At 34.8% G+C, this 17878-nt stretch overlaps 1 protein-coding gene across 5 annotated transcripts in view; it reads right to left on the bottom strand.

Moving 5' to 3' along the window:
* The window catches only part of Lrba (LPS responsive beige-like anchor protein), a 542935-nt gene that overhangs the window by 411450 nt on the left and 113607 nt on the right, over positions 1-17878 (bottom strand). For all 5 annotated transcript variants that reach the window (XM_076932608.1, XM_076932607.1, XM_076932609.1 and 2 more), the window contains exons 23-30: positions 15573-16628; positions 14054-14232; positions 12771-12924; positions 12203-12383; positions 10426-10553; positions 9909-10016; positions 7425-7584; positions 3727-4177 (exon numbers count right to left, since the gene is read on the bottom strand). In XM_076932608.1, the coding sequence (XP_076788723.1) occupies positions 3727-4177; positions 7425-7584; positions 9909-10016; positions 10426-10553; positions 12203-12383; positions 12771-12924; positions 14054-14232; positions 15573-16628 (2417 nt within the window). The remainder of the gene's footprint in view (positions 1-3726; positions 4178-7424; positions 7585-9908; positions 10017-10425; positions 10554-12202; positions 12384-12770; positions 12925-14053; positions 14233-15572; positions 16629-17878) is intronic.

The following is a 17878-nucleotide window of genomic DNA, read 5'->3' as shown; positions in this document are numbered from 1 at the left end:
ATAGAGCTTTTTTTAATTCTGCCATCCCCAACTCATTATTTTTTCCTCTTATGCTGGGTTTTCAACACATGATCTTGCACAGACTAAGCACAAGCTCTACCATTGAGCTATACCCTAAACCTTAAACTTCTACTTTAAAAAATTCAACTCAAAATCTGTCTTTATGTTTAAGAAGCAAGTATTTATCTGAATTTTGAATAATGTGAAATTGTAACTAACGCATTTCTTTTTGTCATAAAGAATGTAGAAGACAGGAAACCAGCTACACCAGCTAGTTTTTCAAAATGTCAATTAAAACACAGATATTAAAGTGAAAAGTTTATTTATAGATTTTCTTTATGAACTCACTAACTTCAATGAACATTTAGAATACTTAGCATTTGCTCCATTGTGTACAGATTCTTTAGGAAGTACTTTTACAGTCACACTCATAGGGTACAGATTTTTTAGGAAGTACTTTTTATAGTCATAGCAAGTGAAAACCATGTTTGTTGTTATTTTTCCTGATTTTTCCTAAATTAGGGTATCTGAAGGTTTTCTCAAAATTTAATTAGTAATAACCACAAATAAAGCAATAATACATACCAGACAAGTTTCAGGATTTTCATTTCAAAATTGTATCAGTTCAAACTATCACAAACCTTCACATTGCTGATTTATTTAACATGAAAATGGTTTACTAAAGAAAAAAAAGAAAAAACTTTTTTGACAGAGTACTTTAGTCCCAAAGGATTCAGTTGAAAACACAGACCAGCCCTTGAACTTTATCAAGATAAATCCCTGGCATCCATTAATCGCCAGCAAGGATCTTCCAATTAGATAAGAGCAGGAATCTTGGCATGGGAATGAACACAAACACCTTCCCTTTCACCGAGACCAAAGCTGGCAACCTTTCAGCAAGGCTCACTCACATAGCTGTTACACTAAACTTCCCAGCTATTGCTTGGGAGTTGATAATTCTTAAGATATGAGGAGAGTTCTGATTTCTGGCAAAGCATTCCTGAGATAAACACATGATCAGAGGGATGCTTTGAAATTCCCAAAGACCCTCCATTGCCCTATGGCTGGGGGGGAAAAAAAGGTCTTTTAAAAGGTATCTCCTGCTAAGAAAAAAGACAGGGGAGAGATAGAACAGTTTGTATTCATCAGGCAATATGTTAAATGCATACCAGAAATGTTAAGTTCCACAGAATATCCAGAAAAATGCTACCACCTAAATTATTGCTTTTTTTCGTACTTTAACAAACCTTTTAAAATACAGTACCTAAGCAGGAATCCCTAAGTAAACATGTAATCTCATTTAAGGTATTGAGAGAAGAGATTTAATTTCAGCATTATCAAAAAGAAAACAAATGCCAAAATAAAAAAATGGTCATTCATAAAAATTTTTTAAGTATATTAATAAGACAGTTAATTACAGTATTTAGCTACCAAATTGTTTCCTTTTTTTTCTTTTTTCTTTCTTTCTTTCTTTGTTTTTTTTTGTTTGTTTGTTTTTTTGTTGTTGTTGTTTTTTTTTTTTTTTGTTTTGTTTTTTTTTTGGTTTTTCGAGACAGGGTTTCTCTGTGTAGCCCTGGCTGTCCTGGAACTCACTCTGTAGATCAGGCTGGCCTCGAACTCAGAAATCCGCCTGTCTCTGCCTCCCAAGTGCTGGGATTAAAGGTGTGCGCCACCACCGCCCGGCAAATTGTTTCTTATTATTAAAACTATCACAAATTTAATTTTAATCTAGGCACAGTAGCTCACACCCGTAATCTCAATCTTGACCAAGTCAAAAGGATTACCATGAGTTTAAGTGTCTGTGGTATACAATCTTGTGAGCTGTGGAATCTGGTGCTGTCCTGGAAACATAGTAAGATACTATTCACAAAAGATGGAGAAATAGAGGACAAGGACTAAACTAACTGAGAAATATGTTATTATATAATCTAATATGTAGAAGCCTCTAATATTAGAAACCATAAAACAGAAAACCTTAAATCCACAAATGAACAAACAGAAAATCTGATAAAGTGATAAATTTTATAACCTCTATTCCCAAGGAATTCCATAATAGTAGAGAGACTTGGTATATATGACTGTATTCCTTGACCAGAGTAAGCTAAAGTAAGACAAAACCATACATACACCATTGGACAAGATGCAAGAAGAAGCTATTGCTTCTGTAATATGTCTGTCAAAAATGTACTCATGTCAATCTAATTCTAAGGCAACAATAGATAAATATAAACTCAGGAACATTCAAAGACTTGAGAGACATAATCTCAAACTGGATCATTTGACTTAAGACTGTTATTCAATCCTAATTATATAAAATGTGTATGAATAAGCATCTGAAGAAGTGACTAACAGCATACACTGCTCTTACAAAGAACCAGAGTTCAGTTCCCAGCACCCATGGCAGTTAGCTCACAACTGCTTTTAACTACAGCTTCAGGGGATCCTCTGGGCTCCACAGGCTCCTGCCACTCATGGGTACATATTCACACACAGACATACATGATTTAAATAAATGAATACAGGCAGTGAGGCACAAAAGAATATCAACGTAGGAACGTTGCTTAGTGGGAAGAGGGATTGAATGGGAGCTAAACACAAGAAGAAGAAAATAAGGCAGGAATGATCCCAGTATATTATATATACATGAAAAGTTGTGAAATAAAAAATAAAAATAAGTAAATAAGCTTAAAGAAATTTAGATAATATATTTAGTATTTTAAATTTTATGTATATCAATTTTAATTTTCTTATTTAAAGATAAGAGTATACTTATATAGAAAATACAGAATGTATTAAAACATCTAAATATCATATTATCAACTTAATGTCTCAAGAAAAATAAAAATTTTATAGTAGGAACTTTTCTGTTCATGTTTACTAATTCATAAAAATACTAATTTTTAAAAGTGTTCAATAACTGTATGCTAGAAGTAGAACAAAAGGAAACTTTATAAAATATAAAGACAACTAACAATATATAGACAGACTAACATAATATAAAGACAAGAAACTTTATAAAACATAAAGACAAACCAACAATAAACAGACTGACATATTATAGCTGGTAGTAGAGCACCTACCTAGCAATGCTGAAAGGCCTTCTGAGCAACACACATATAAACTGGTTATAGTTAGAAAATAGACAAATCTATTTTAAAAACAACAACAACACCAATAACAAAACCAACAAAAACCCCTTGGGGCTACATAATCAACAAGATTCTGTAGTTAGCTTTCTCAAATTTTCCAGGCTCAGAATACCTGGAAACCTAGTTGAAGTCTTGTATCTACTTGCATCTCCATTCCAACATTTTTTGTTATTATTTTCATAAAGGCTGACACAATACTGGTAGCAAGAAACTTATGGATAACCATTGTAAGTTCAAGTAATGTCTGAAGCGTAACCACAAAAAAAAAAAAAGAAGGAAGGGAGGGAGGGAGGAAGAAAGGAAGGAAGGAAGAAAGGAAGGAAGAAAGGGAAAGAAGGAAAAAGGGGACAGTGTGCTAATGCCCTACTAAAAATATACCTAAAGTAATATTAGTGGCATAAAAAATGTTAATAATTAAGAATATTGTACACACAATACCCTTATATCTTTTATAAATTAGAACAAAACATTCCACTCTAATGTTGAAGCCACAAAATTTAGACTTTCATACTGAATTTCTGTTTATCTTGACAATTTCCAAACATAAGCATACAGAAACAAAGGACTATTTGCATACCTGTCAAAGGATCTGAACTGCACGGGTGGGTCAACAGACAGATCTCCAAGAGCACCGAGGCAAGCTGGGGGCAGAAGGGCTGGATCCACTGTGACTCCATCTGCTGGCATATTAACCAAGCTCCGGAGAATGTCCTTCACGTTGACATTTTTTGAAACTGAGACTGATGGTGTCCCCTTCCTGTCCGACTCGCTTCCTCCGTCAGTTTTTGATTCCTGAGATTTATTGACTTCCAAAGAAAGAGTGCACAGCACCTCGCTGATGGCATCTGGACCCGCACTGACACCCAGAGGTGCTGCTGGAGAAGCTACAGACATACTGCTTCCTAATCCAGAAGCTGTTTCCTCACCAAGGCCAGAGTCCCTCCTTCGAGTAGATGAGGTGCCTTCCAATGATTCTTCCACTGATGACAGAGTTAAAGAGCTAAATTCTGCTAGTGTGTTTTCTGCATCTTAACCAAAAACAGAAAAGTAAATTTAAAAAAATCAAGAACTAATTTTTTATAAAGGTATATTAAAGTCCCAGTAGCCATCAGGATTTTGTGTCATATTCTCTCAAAACCAAAAGCTATTACACAAACTTTAAAATATAATGAGGGCATGCACCTATAACTAAAGTTAGATGATAAAATGAATAAATAAAAACTACCTGTATCAGCCTTCAGAAGTAACTGTAATATAAGCATGGATTACAAAACAAAGTTGAACGCCAACAGTGCATAAAGTAAAAACTTCTACCTCACACAGTTTCCACTGCTGAAAAAAAATGGCCAACCTCTCCCATATACAGAATACATCAATACTGCTGATGCTCTACCTCAACAAGGAGCACACCCATCCCTGCCAAGACAGGGCCACAGATTGCAAGATTGCTATTAATCCAAGAAAGACCTTAAACTTCTGATTTTATTCCCTCCATCTCTTGAGTACTGAGATTACAGATATGTCCCACCATGACCAGCTGATGAGGGGCTGGGGAATCAAACTCAGGACTTCATACATGCTATGCAAGCACTCTATCAACTGGGCAAAATTCCCAACCCAAGCAACCTCATGTTGCTGTGTAACGCTCTCTGATCAATCAAACTTCCAATCATTCCAACCAACATGTTCTCTTCAAGTTCACCAAAAATTTAAGTACAACTTGCCAAATTTATTGATCAGTCCTCTAATAGCACTTGAAAGTAAAGCAAGATGCTGGATGTTCTCTGTACTTTGATAATTCTTTCTTCCCCTGACTCCTAGGTTTTTTTCTTATATAACTTCACCAATGGTTTCTCAGTATTATCTTCAACATCTTCCATGATTTACCAGGTTCAAGGAACTTAGAAGTCAGTCCATGAGCCTTTCAGTCCTTGGTTCTCTCACCACTTCTATCTACATTATTTTCCCTTAGTGATCCCACACCTCTCCACAACTACAACTGCACCTCACACACAAAAGGAGCAAATATAAACATAATATCATACATGTGTATAATATATTGACTGTTATTTCACTGCTTTATCTATATCTTGTATGTCAAAATATCTAAAGTCAACAGGTTGAAAACTAAAATACTTTACCTTCAATCTACTCCAGTTATAGTAATTATTGAATACCTTTTCTTTTTAAAATACCCACACTAATATTCAGAATTACTGTTCTTCTGTCACCCAAATATATCCTGAATCTGATTGCCTCTAGATATCTGTGTGGATACAACAACCCAAGCCCATCAAGTCATCACATCAAGTAAACTGCTACACTATGCCATAGTGGAAGGCGATTGCTTTAATGAACCTACTGTCTCACAACTTCTGGTATTTAAGAAATCCTTCAATCTGAGCTAGTTCAATAGAATCCTTATCTAAAAGAATAGAATCCAAACTAACAGCCATTTCCAAAGCTGAGTTTTAATAAACCCTGCCAGACTTGACTTTGCCAGAATCCAAATCAGCTCTGTTAAGAAATTTAACTGACTTCTACTTTAAGGAGAAAGACTACATGAAAATAGAAAAGTCTTTCAAAGAAATGAAAGAAAACAAAAAATTAAGTTACCATAAGAATTAAGACCTTCCCCCAACATAACATTGCTACAATCAGCCAACCCCAGCCCAGAGCCCTCCCAGCTGAGGCACTAGACAGCAGAAAAGCCATCTTAATCTCAGTCTCAGGAAACATCTGAGCAGGGGTGAACATTTCCACCATGTCATATTCAGATGACACCAACAGAAATCACAAAATATGAAGGTTGTTGTAGTTTTAAACTACTATGCTTCAATGTACTATGTCACATGGCAGCACAGAACTAAACACTAGTTTTCCTTCTCCTCTGAGGTGTATTTTCAACACAGAATCCAAAGTGTGTTACTTAAATTTTTAAATTTTATTTATTATTGTTGTTTCTATATTTATGTTCACACACACACACACACATCTGAATCATAGTGCACACATGCCATGGTGCATATGTGGAAGGAAGACAGAGTGAAACATACAGAGTAAGTTCTCTCCTTCCATTGTGGATTCTGGGGGACTGAACTCAGTTCATCAGGGTTGCATGGCAAATGCTTTTATCAGCTGAACACTGGCCCCAGAGTGTTATTTTTATTTTTTTTTAATTTTTTTTATTTTTTATTTTATTTTATTTATTTATGTATTTATTTATTTTTGGTTTTTCGAGACAGGGTTTCTCTATGTAGTCCTGGCTGTCCTGGAACTTACTCTGTAGACCACGCTGGCCTCGAACTCAGAAATCCACCTGCCTCTGCCTCCCAAGTGCTGGGATTAAAGGCATGCGCCATCACGGCCCGGCCAGTGTTATTTTTAAAATACATGTAAGTAATAACTTTGTACTCAACACTCCAATGACTGCTCATTTCTCTTAAGGAAAAGTCCATAAAGCATCTCTCCTGTTGTGCCTGACATTTTATTTATTATCACTTTCATTGCCTCCTAAAATACCATAAAATTTGTCTATTAAAAATATTTTCTGTCTCCTCCTGCCAAAGATAAGCTCCAGAAAGGTGAAGTCTTTTCCTTGCTACATGTTCAAATCTACATGAATACAACAACCTAATACATACTGAATGAAAACCTACAGGGGGCAGGGTGCCCACTCCTCTCAACGCAGCTAGTTCTGTAACTATGAAAGCTTTATCTAACTATATGTCTGTAACTAAAAGCTCCTTTTTTGTTTGTTTGTTTGGTTAGGTTTTTTTGTTTTTCCAGGCAGGATTTCTTTTTCTGTGTAGCCCTGGCTGTCTTGGAACTCAAGAGGCTGGTCTCAAACTCAAGAGATCCTCCTGCCTCTGAGTGCTGGGATTAAAGGCATATGCTGCTACCATTGCCTAGCTAAAAGCTACTTTTAAAACAATAGTGATCACTATTAATTGTGTGAACAATTTCCTAGAAATCTGTTGTAAAAGACTGAATTACCCTTCACAACAAACAAAAGTAAAAACTTTGTACTCCTTACTTATTAGGAATAACACTTTCTCATCTTTAAATTAAATGGACCACTTACAGTGCAAAACTCATCTCCCAATTGAAATAACTATATAATATGTAAATGGAAAAGCTATTAGTAAAATATTTTGCTCTTGGTAAATGTAATGCTACGGCCTCACTTCACACTAAGTTTCCAGAATCAGGGTCTAAACCAGGTAAAGCTTTATTTGAACTTTGAGTACCAGAAAATAAAACATAGAGACTTACCAGGAAGTGATACATTCCCATTATCACTACCAGTTTCCTTAAGAGACTGACTGTGCCTTTCATCTTGGGGTTCCAAAATGTCTCTGTACTTTGAGACCATCAGAACAGAGATAAAGTACACAACAGCCAAAGCTAAGAACTGAGCTTGCTTGCTGTCCTCCTGAGGGGAAAAAAAGCAACTGTTCATGCCACAATTAACATTTTAATCTTGCTTCACATTACAATATTTAAATATAAAAGATGTTCGCAAATATCTCAATGCATACAGAAAATAATGTATCATTTGTGTAATAATTTATTACTAAATGTAATAATTCTAAAATATATTTGAGCAAGGTCAAACATATTCTTGGCAGTAGTAACATTAAATGAAAATGTATACAAACACAGAAACAGAAAAACCAATTCAACTTAAAAATAATTAAGTGCTCAATCTTAAGAAAAATGTTGTACCCTACTTTAAAAGGCAACGCAAATAATAATTATCACAATACAAAGGCAACTGATTCTTTTTACTTCTCATCATAAAAATCCAAACATATAAATTTAATAATATCACAGCGATGTTGCACTATGATACCCAGCATGTTCAGGACAACATTCAAGAGAAAAAGAGTAAAGCTATCACAGAGAGAAAGGGATGGAAAAGGAACCTCCAGAATATTTTAAATATCACAGACAAACACAAGTCAGGACTAAATACAAACAAACCATTTTCCTCAAAGAAAACTGAGGCATAGAGGTGGCCACCCAAGCTCTACTGATGACCATCAATGTCATGTGACTATCAATGACCCCTGTATCCAGTGCAAAAAGATGTTACACACATCATGTCTGATAGTGCCTCAGAAAAGGTTTAACTTAATTATTTTAAATTTAAAAATATCAAATATTCCTATCAAACTTAAAGTTACAAGCATCTCAAGTATTTGGTAAGTCTCTGAGTCTGAAGATTTCTCTTAGAGAATTGGCACTTGCCCTAGGCTTTGTTGCAGAGAAAACAGATGGAAACTTAAAGAACAATTAACACCTATTCTCATATATGAAATTCTCAAAAAATAAAAAATAAATTAAAAAATATTAACTACTGTTAGAAATTCTAGACCAAGTTCAGAAAAAATTTAGATAGCAAACTGTCCCTTAACAGGTCTGCTTAAATTAATTTTTAGACACATTTCAAGTACTCCTAGCAATCTACTGCATTTCGTAGATTTGCAAGTATGGGTAGAAAAAATAAATGTACATTTTTCCTTTTTTATTAAACATCCCTTTCCTGTCATGTATTATAACTACTGACAATGTGACGATTAGGCAAATTATTTACATGGTTTACTTAGTCAGTTATTGATTACTTAGGCCTTACTAAATAAATCCTTATTCATCCTATTGAGTTACAAAAATCCTTAACCCCCTTCCTCTACCTCTTTCTACTATGTGCCTTCTAGCACAGAATAAAAATCTAATGTTGCCATCTTCCTGACAGGACTATCAACAAGATAAGACGGACACTGCATCTGGGACTGTGCTGCTCAGTCAGTATTCCGGAATCACTGTGTGGTGACAACACTCCAAACCATAAACTTGTACTTAGACCTAGTCAAAAACACACGAGAGCACTAAAATACCAGAGAAAGAGAAATGACAAAGAAAAGTGATGCTCATAAAACTTCATATGAAGTACATATTAAAGTACCCAATACAAAGTATATGCCAAGAGTTCAACAAGTACTTAGTAAAGATAATATTCACAATAGTAAGGAGATTACAAATGACTCTATTTTAAGATTTATATTTTATAAGAATTTAAAATTTTTAACATCAAAATCTGCTAAAAACAAATTTATTTTCATCTTTAGAATGTTAAAAAGACAGTAAGTATGTGATTATAGTCACATCTCTGAACAGGCTGAGGCAACTGAGAGTTGAAAGCCAGCCTGAGCTACATAAAACCCTCCCTCAAAAATAAAACACAAATAAAAGTTTAAAATGACACAATGGAACAAACATTTCATTATGTACCTTTTCATAAATTTTAACAAACCCTTAAAGGAGATAGAAGCACTAAATATTCAGTAAAATAATACAGTTTTACAAGATAGTACATTATTACATTAAGTGCAAAGATTCTGAAAGCAAGACTATAGTACAGAGTTTGAATTCTGACTGTCATTTACTAGCAACCATATTTGGCCAGATCACTTGAATACAATGGAAGGTTTTGGATTTGCTGAGACATAAAAGAACAGGCAGTGTCCAGTGTTGCAGTACAGTACTCTTTCACTCTGACAGACTAGCTCTATTTATTCAGATAATCCCTCTTACCATTATGAGATTCTAAGATCAGTTCCAAGAAACCTGGTCTCTAGGCCTGCCTGTTGACTCATCGATTTCATTTCACAGAACTCTTTCTACTTCAAGTACTTAAGGCCCAACAGGAAGCATGCACCAGCTAAAAGAATACTTGAAAGAAAGATTTTAACTTACAATGTCTCTGAAAACAACTGCTCGAAGCCGATTAATGTCCATGTCTTGCAGGAGCCTGTCAAGATCTCTTACTGGAGATATACCACCAGTCACAATGTCCACTGGGCTCTGTTTGAGATAAAGTAAATAATAATAATGCACACTCAAACATTAAGCAATTTTTTAAAATTAATTGAACATAATAAACCATCAAAAAGCATGGCATAACAGTTTTTCATGTAAGTTTTCTTTCCTTGTGGGAGAGCTGGGTATGGAGAGCAGAGAGTCATGTGGGGAAAACTGGCATCTCTGAATGAGAAAGTATCATAGCAACAAAGGAAAGTACTGGGAAAGCAGACAAGATTATTTACCTTGTATTTAAACACGAGCATTTGAACATTATACTGACAGAACCAAGTGACTACTTTAGAATCCATGTCAGATTTATTTAGCTTTATGTTGAAATGAGTAAACAATTTAGGATCTTAATTGTGGAATATAAATATGCTTTTGTGAAACTGATGATTCGACACTTTACCTTTGCTGCAGACCTCCCCATGGGAATCAGGCTATGTACTGTTTTCAAGCTCTTTGCTGTATCTCCTCTGGCTTTCAGCTGTGAGTGCTGCTGACACTCTAAGCAATTCCTTACAGCCACTGCACACACTATAACGTGTGTTAAGAAGAAGATTGGGAAAGAAAAGAAAATTATATTTAAGGTTAAAGCACAGATATAAATCACCTTCACTATACAATTTCTGTTACACTTCATTCAAAATAGATTACCTTGAGTAAATTCCTAAAATGTCCCTAGACTATCAGCTAGTGTTTATTGACTAATTTTATTCTCTGTTACGGTTAAGGTCTGGGGGAGCAGCTTAACAAGCACAGCTGAGACTTTGGATTCGATCCCTATGCTCAGCAGTAAACAATGTTTGGTATATGTACCTGCAATTACAGCACTTGGGAGGAGGAGGCAGGAGAATCACAAGTTCAAAATCAACCTCATCTTCATTGAATCCTGTTTTACAAAATGTCCTTCCAGCCCCCTCAAGAATGATCTAGGGAGTTCTGCTGAACAGAAATCGCTTCAGGAATGGTGTGCTTGTCTTGCTGTACTTCAAATGACTGAGCCTAGAGCCTCACAGTGCTAGGCAGCTAGTCAACCACTGCAGTACAGTACAGAGCCGGCTCAATCTAGAAATCCTAACAAGTTTAAAGATGGAGCAGCCCTACCCAGACAAATCTATATTTAGATTTTAACTGCACTAATTATAGTTTTCAGTTTGAGATCAATTTCCTAATTTTTTGATCTATAATTTCCTCATGGACAACAGAACAAAACAGTTGTCACTGCAATATAAATACCAGCACTAATGATAGACATTAAAAATAATAGCTTCTATTTTGTAATGTACAATATGAACTTTTTAAATAATTTCCACAAATTGGTACACCAATTCCTTCAGAACATTATAGATCATCTAAAAGGTATGTCCAATGGCATTTTAACTAAAAAACTATGGTATAAAAATTCAATTATGGATATTTACTACTTTATAGTACTTATTCTTGATAAATGTAGGGAAATGTTTCATTAACTGACTACTGCTGTTATTTTTACAGATTACTGCCTTCATAAAGCCAAGGTTCCTAAGGGTTTGCTTCCATTTCTTGAACCCTCTTTCCCCAATATCTTCTCTCCACAGCAAGTCAAATAACCAATCTCAATAGTTACACCTGGAAAGGAAACCTCACGCAAAAAAAAAACAAGGGTTTCTTTATCTAATGAAGCCTTAACACTGAATAGTTGAACAGTCATTCCATGCATTCTTGCTTTCACTTAAATAAGAACTGTTCTCAGAAAAACTGAGATTTAATGATTTTGTTAAATACTTTAATAAGCTATGCCAGCTTATTGGAATAAATGTGTACTTGAATGATGCCCACTGAGAAACTTCCTACTGAAGTGTGTTTGGAAAAGAATCAGCATTTCATGGTACTCATGAGACAAACTAGGCCTCAGCCAAGATGAATACACATGCTAAGAAGATCTTTTAATGAGTTACTATATCTGAAAATCTTTATTTTAGATAAACAGAAGTTAACAGAGAAGGGTGAAATGTTAGTCAGAATCAACTTAGGAGCATGCTGATTATTCCCACCTCAGGACCAGACTTGTTAGCCACTATTATGCGCATGAACATGGCAACATTAAGTATACACTTCCCCAAAATAAGAAAAAATTTACTGTAACAGGTGGATAACTGTAGATGTTAAGTGAAATTCTCAACTAATAGCTTTTAACACTTTACCCAATCGAAGACATTGTCGCAAAATTCCTCCAGATGACATATTTTTTTCAGCTTCAATTTCAGTGAAACCAAGAGAACTTGCAAATATAAGCACATCCACAAGGCTAATTAGTCTCTGAAGAAAAGTCACTGAGGCTTCTATTGAAAGGCCTTGAGTAGGCTCAATATTCTCCAGCTCATGCTGTAAAATATAAAGTTTGGTAATTACATCTACATTCACATTTACCAGATGCATTCCTCAAATTTCTAGATTTTTAAAGTTTAAGCTCTCTGGAAATCTACAATAGACTGGTTTCTCTTTTCATCTAAAAACAAAACAAAACAAAACCAACAAGGCAATGAGAACACTCTCATCATATTCTTCACAAGTGAACTCATACCTAATAAAGTACCATTCTTTGTAAAATTTTTCATTCCTCTAACACATCCTAAGATCTTTCCAAGTAAATATAAAAGATTTGTTTTTATTACAGCAGTTATTATGTATAGAAACCACTGCACAAAGCTGTAATCATTGAGGATGCACAGTATTCATGATTTCACACCAACTGTATAGTGAAGTCCTTACTGTGGCCGATGTAGCAGCTGAAAGCAATGGCAGTATACCCCCACAAGCCATGACCATATTGTCCATCACTTGAGAGATGAGATGAATTGTGTTGTGTACAAAGATGACATTATCACTGCTATTCACGAAGTCCATAACTGTCTTTGTTGAATGGCTGTCCAAAGATAAATTATGTTTACTGATGAAGCTAAGGAAAGGAAATCACAGTATACCATATACCTGCTTAAGGAGAGGCAGGAAATGCAGCAGATACTGAGGTGCACACTTTCTCAGAAAAAGTAAACCACTCTGTCAGAAGTCACTGTCTATGTATAAAGCATGGACCCTCTGCTAATGCCGACACTACTCATTATACATTTAGATTAAAGAGTTGAATGAAATTATGCTTATTAAGAAATCACAGGTTGGGCTAGGACAGAGAAGTAGGCTCAGGTATTTTGGTCATCCTGGTAAGCCCTTAGAAACAGTGATCACGGAAGTGTTCGCAGAACTTTGTTTATTGCCTTGCTTTTTCTTTGACTATTTGTGTTTATTGTCTTGCTTGTTCCTTGACTATTTGCATCTACTGTATTGCTAGTTCCTCAATCTAGAACTGACCTTAATACTTCATGTAATTAAAATGGTATAAAAGCAAAAAGGAGGAGGGGGATAAGATGGAGGGGTTCTAGGGAAGGGAAATGGGGAAAGGGAATGTCATCTGAAATGTAAATAAATAAAAAAAAAGTTAAAAAAAGAAATCACAGCAAAAATTAGGAGGCAAACAGCATTACATGTGATATTTAAAAATAAACTTTCACTAATACTTTCTTGCATAGTGGTATAAAATTCTCTGAAATGTGGTAAGAGTAACTTACAAACAAAAATCAGCAAATTGGATTCTTTTAAAATTATAAATCACACAATATAAAATAATAGAACATATATAGTTAATTTGTATTAAACATATGAATAATGCTATACACAAACTTCCTTAATTTTTGACATTTACAATAATAAGCTCCATTGGAATATCTACATTCTAGTTAATTCTAGTCTATAAATACTATAACAAACCTTAAGCAAATTTTAGTATGGGAAATCTTGGATTTTCCTCAGTTTGTAATCCAGAGATTCCACACATAGAATGGAAAATAAATGGTAATGTGATAAAATACTAACAAAGAGTAATTTATATTCTGCTTTTTCAGTCAAATGTTTGGGGTAATGCAAAATGTTTACATAAATTTCTTAGAAAACAGAGAATAAGATTCATACATGTCTTCTATAGGAATATATGAACAAACCTTCTCCACATCTGTATATCTGTTTCTATGGAAAATAAGAGATCAGTGAGCAGACGCTGATGCATCTGAGACCACTTGAACTCGGGAATGCGAAACATGGTCGATCTGGAGTCCCTCCTTTGTTGGTCTACTGCATCTGGTGCTGTTTCTTGTCCTGGCTGTTCCTGTTGCCTTGATACCTATTAGAGAAAAGGTTAAGAACTTCAAAAGAAGGCATTAGCAAAGAATTCAGTAGCTTCCCCGAATTCTTAGTTAGTAGCACCTAACAAATATTCAAATTCTAATACACTACAAAGTAAAATTAAAAGAAACTTATCAATCTTACCATACATTTAAAGCAAAGTTATCATGGTATAATGCTAATACCATAATTCAACAGTAATTAGCATAGTAGCATGTTACTATAGACACTGCCACTATGTAGCATTTCACGAAGGAATCCAACAGTTTTTAATTCTGAATATTGGCTAAGATGGCAGTATTTATTTTTTTGGGGGGGGGAGGGTGTTTCATTTTATTTTATTTACATTTAAGATGCCATCCCCTTTCCCCATTTCCCCTCCCTAGAAAACCCCTGTCCCATGCCCCCCTTTCCTTTTTGCTTTTATACAATTTTTTTAAAATGTTAATCAAAGGATTTATAAGTTTGGTAATGCTCAATCAGAAGGGTAATCCAATACCCAACCTAGATATAAAGACTATCTTTGACTGGTGGAGACCTGTGAACATCTGGATGGCAGTATTTATAATCCAGACAGTAACTAAGATTATTCTTCATTAGTTGAAATAAGAATTAACAAAGGTCAACATAATGAAGAACAAAACAACAACAACCAAAAGAAAGGGAGGAAATGAGAAACTGAGGTTAAGAAAAAACAGGGGAAGCAATAATATGCATCCAACCACTTGTACCACAGACACTGTGAAATACTGAAAAAACAGAAAGCTATGCCTCTCAACCACACAGACTCTTCTCATAGTACAGACAGATCCTTAAACCTGAAACCAGAGTCATGCCTTGGTAATTACACAGCCCCAGGTTTAACCAGAAAAAGAATGTGCTAAAACTGATTTAGCTGAAGAATAAAAAGCAAGGATTTTCTACAGTTGCTTTATAAACAAAACTTATGCCAATTTTGAAGTTAAAAGTGGTATTGTTTGGTGATGTATGTTAAAATAATAAAAGCTGCCATTTAATAAACTCACATCGGAGCTGAGAGTATAATCACTTAGTAGAGTATTTACATAGCATGCATAATAGCATCACAAGAATGAATGAATGAATGGTCATAAAATCAAACTGTCAAATATTATAAAACCATTTGAAATATAGTATTTATATATATACTTATATAATTGTAACTATTAAACTAATAAAATACAAGTACCCACAATTGCAGTTTTTAACTCAGTTTAAGTTCATGCCAAAGAGAAAATACTGGCACACATGATATACACAGGCAAACATGCAAGCAAAACATGCATGCATTTCTTTTTTAAAAACAATATCTATACTTACCTCAAGCCCATGTCGTTGAGGCTGCGGTGCTTCTGTGCTCTTACTGGCCTTCAATTCAAACCTCTCAGTATCTGAAGCAACACTAGAAACATCCAGCTTGGCAATCTTTTGCTCAGAAGTGGCAGGAGCCTCAGAGACATTATCAGCACAATCACTAACTGACTCAGTTTCTCCAGCAAGGTTAGTTGCTTTCATCCCTTCATCCGGCATCTCATCACTGTCTGACTGTACATTTGTTTGGGGAACAGGTACTTGTGATGAGATAGCTGAAGACCCTGCTGTGGCCACAGTTGGAAATCTAGAGTCTTTAGAATCTCCAGTTTCAGGATCACTGTGGGTTTTAGTAATAGGTGCTTCCTCTTGAACTTCACAACCATTACCACACATATCTGACTCTTCTCTGCCTTCAGAGGCAGCTACAGACAAACTCTCACCTTGAAGCTCTATGGGCAGACTAGCTTCCTCAGTAGGACTGCCTTCTACCTTCAGTTCCACATAATCATCATCTTCTTCTTCCTCTATTCCAGATTTTTCCAGTAATTCTGGAATCTCTGCAGCATCTTGTTCTGAGGGAGAACTTATGGAAGCACTTACTTCACTGATGGTCACTGTATCTTTGCCTGGTTCCAAAGAATTAGAGGTAAGAGCCATTGGTCCTACTGCATCAGAAGATGCTTTTAAGTCACCTGCATCCCTTGTCTCATTTGTAGTTGTTTCCTCCATGGTGGCCTGATCCAGTAACTCTTGATTATCTTGCTCCATTTTCTTTTCATCACTAGATATGTCAGGTGTCTGCAGTTCAATGTTGGATGCAGAATCTATTGAACTTGCCTTCCCAAAACTTGAGTTCTCATCACTATTTCTAGTGAAATGAGGAGAGATGGGACACTCTTTCCGATCTGAGTGCTGGGGCCGCACTGAAACATCAACATCCCTGGGAACACCAGTGCCTTCTGGAATCAGACTTGAAGAACACGGCCCTATTTCTTCATCACATTTTCCCTGCTCTTCCCTAAATATATTGGCAAGGTTTTCTTTGTGCATTTCAAAAGTAACCTACAAAAAATACATATAATCAGTTAAGAGATAAATTTTTATTATTAAATTTACCTATTTATTTACATTACAACCCAATATCAGCCCTTCCTCTCCTCCAAGTACATGAGCACCATTTACAGAACGTAAAATTAAAATTCTTTCAATAATTTCAGGTTTAATACAACCTTATTGGTTTAATGCAAACCCATTTCTCTATCATTTGTCTTCAGAAGAAAGTTTTTAAATAAATTTAAATAAATTAGTTATTCTTGATATCATGGAACCTCTAAATGTAACTACAAACAACAAAAGTGTCTTTATACTTAGCTAATGGATATTATTATTAAGTTATTTTCAAACCTTCCCCCAGAGGACAATCATCACTTTCAAAGTTTAAACTTGTTATAAATGGTGTCTCTTTCTTTTGGCTCACTTTTTTTCTGTGCAATATAAAAACTGGAACCTTTATTTAAAAAGAACATTAGGTCAAATAATTTGGAAATGCCCCCAAGTAACAAATATATTCATCCTATTGTCATGTTAAACTGGAGACATAGTTATTAAGAAAAAAAAATCACCAAAGGTTAGAAAGCATATACCTTCAGGAATTGAAATCCTTGTAAAAATCTAAGTTTGGTTGCTTTACTAATTTCCCCTTATTTTAGTCCAATCGTCTAAAAGCTAAGTGGTAATAAAACAATTATCACTGTTGTTATCTTTTTATGCTGTTTTTCTAAAGATATTTGTGACTTAAAACTGATAATTCACGATTAATGACCAGATATTGTTCTAAATTACCCAGCTAAAAGAACACTCATTAATCTTCACAATCATTTGATTGCTAATCTATAGCAGTTTGTAATGTATAGAAAGCACTTCTATAAACGCCCTGTTACAGATACTTATGTGCTATTAACAGCAACATTTTTTTTGCCATTACTTACAACTTATTTGGCACTCAGATTTACTAACTAGTAGATAAAAGAGAAGTTAATCAAGATGTTAATATGTTATTTCATATATTAAGAATATTTAACTCATAAAAATTTAGACTTTTAAAAATTACCAGACATGTTTAGCAACTGGCTTTGCTTTAAATAAATGTACCTTTTCACTGTGTTGTGCGATACAATGCTTGCTGAATATGACATCACAGTTTCTAAGTTTTATGTTAACAATGTTTTTCATAACAGATAAATAAGACACGTTTTCAATGCAACTACATATGAGATATCATTATCAATGTACATCAGTCAAAAGATTACTAC

The sequence above is a fragment of the Arvicanthis niloticus genome, chromosome 4 (assembly GCF_011762505.2).
Source record: "Arvicanthis niloticus isolate mArvNil1 chromosome 4, mArvNil1.pat.X, whole genome shotgun sequence".
NCBI lineage: Eukaryota > Metazoa > Chordata > Mammalia > Rodentia > Muridae > Arvicanthis > Arvicanthis niloticus.
The sequence above is the reverse complement of the archived record's forward strand: the minus strand, read 5'-3'. Positions and strand labels throughout refer to the sequence as shown.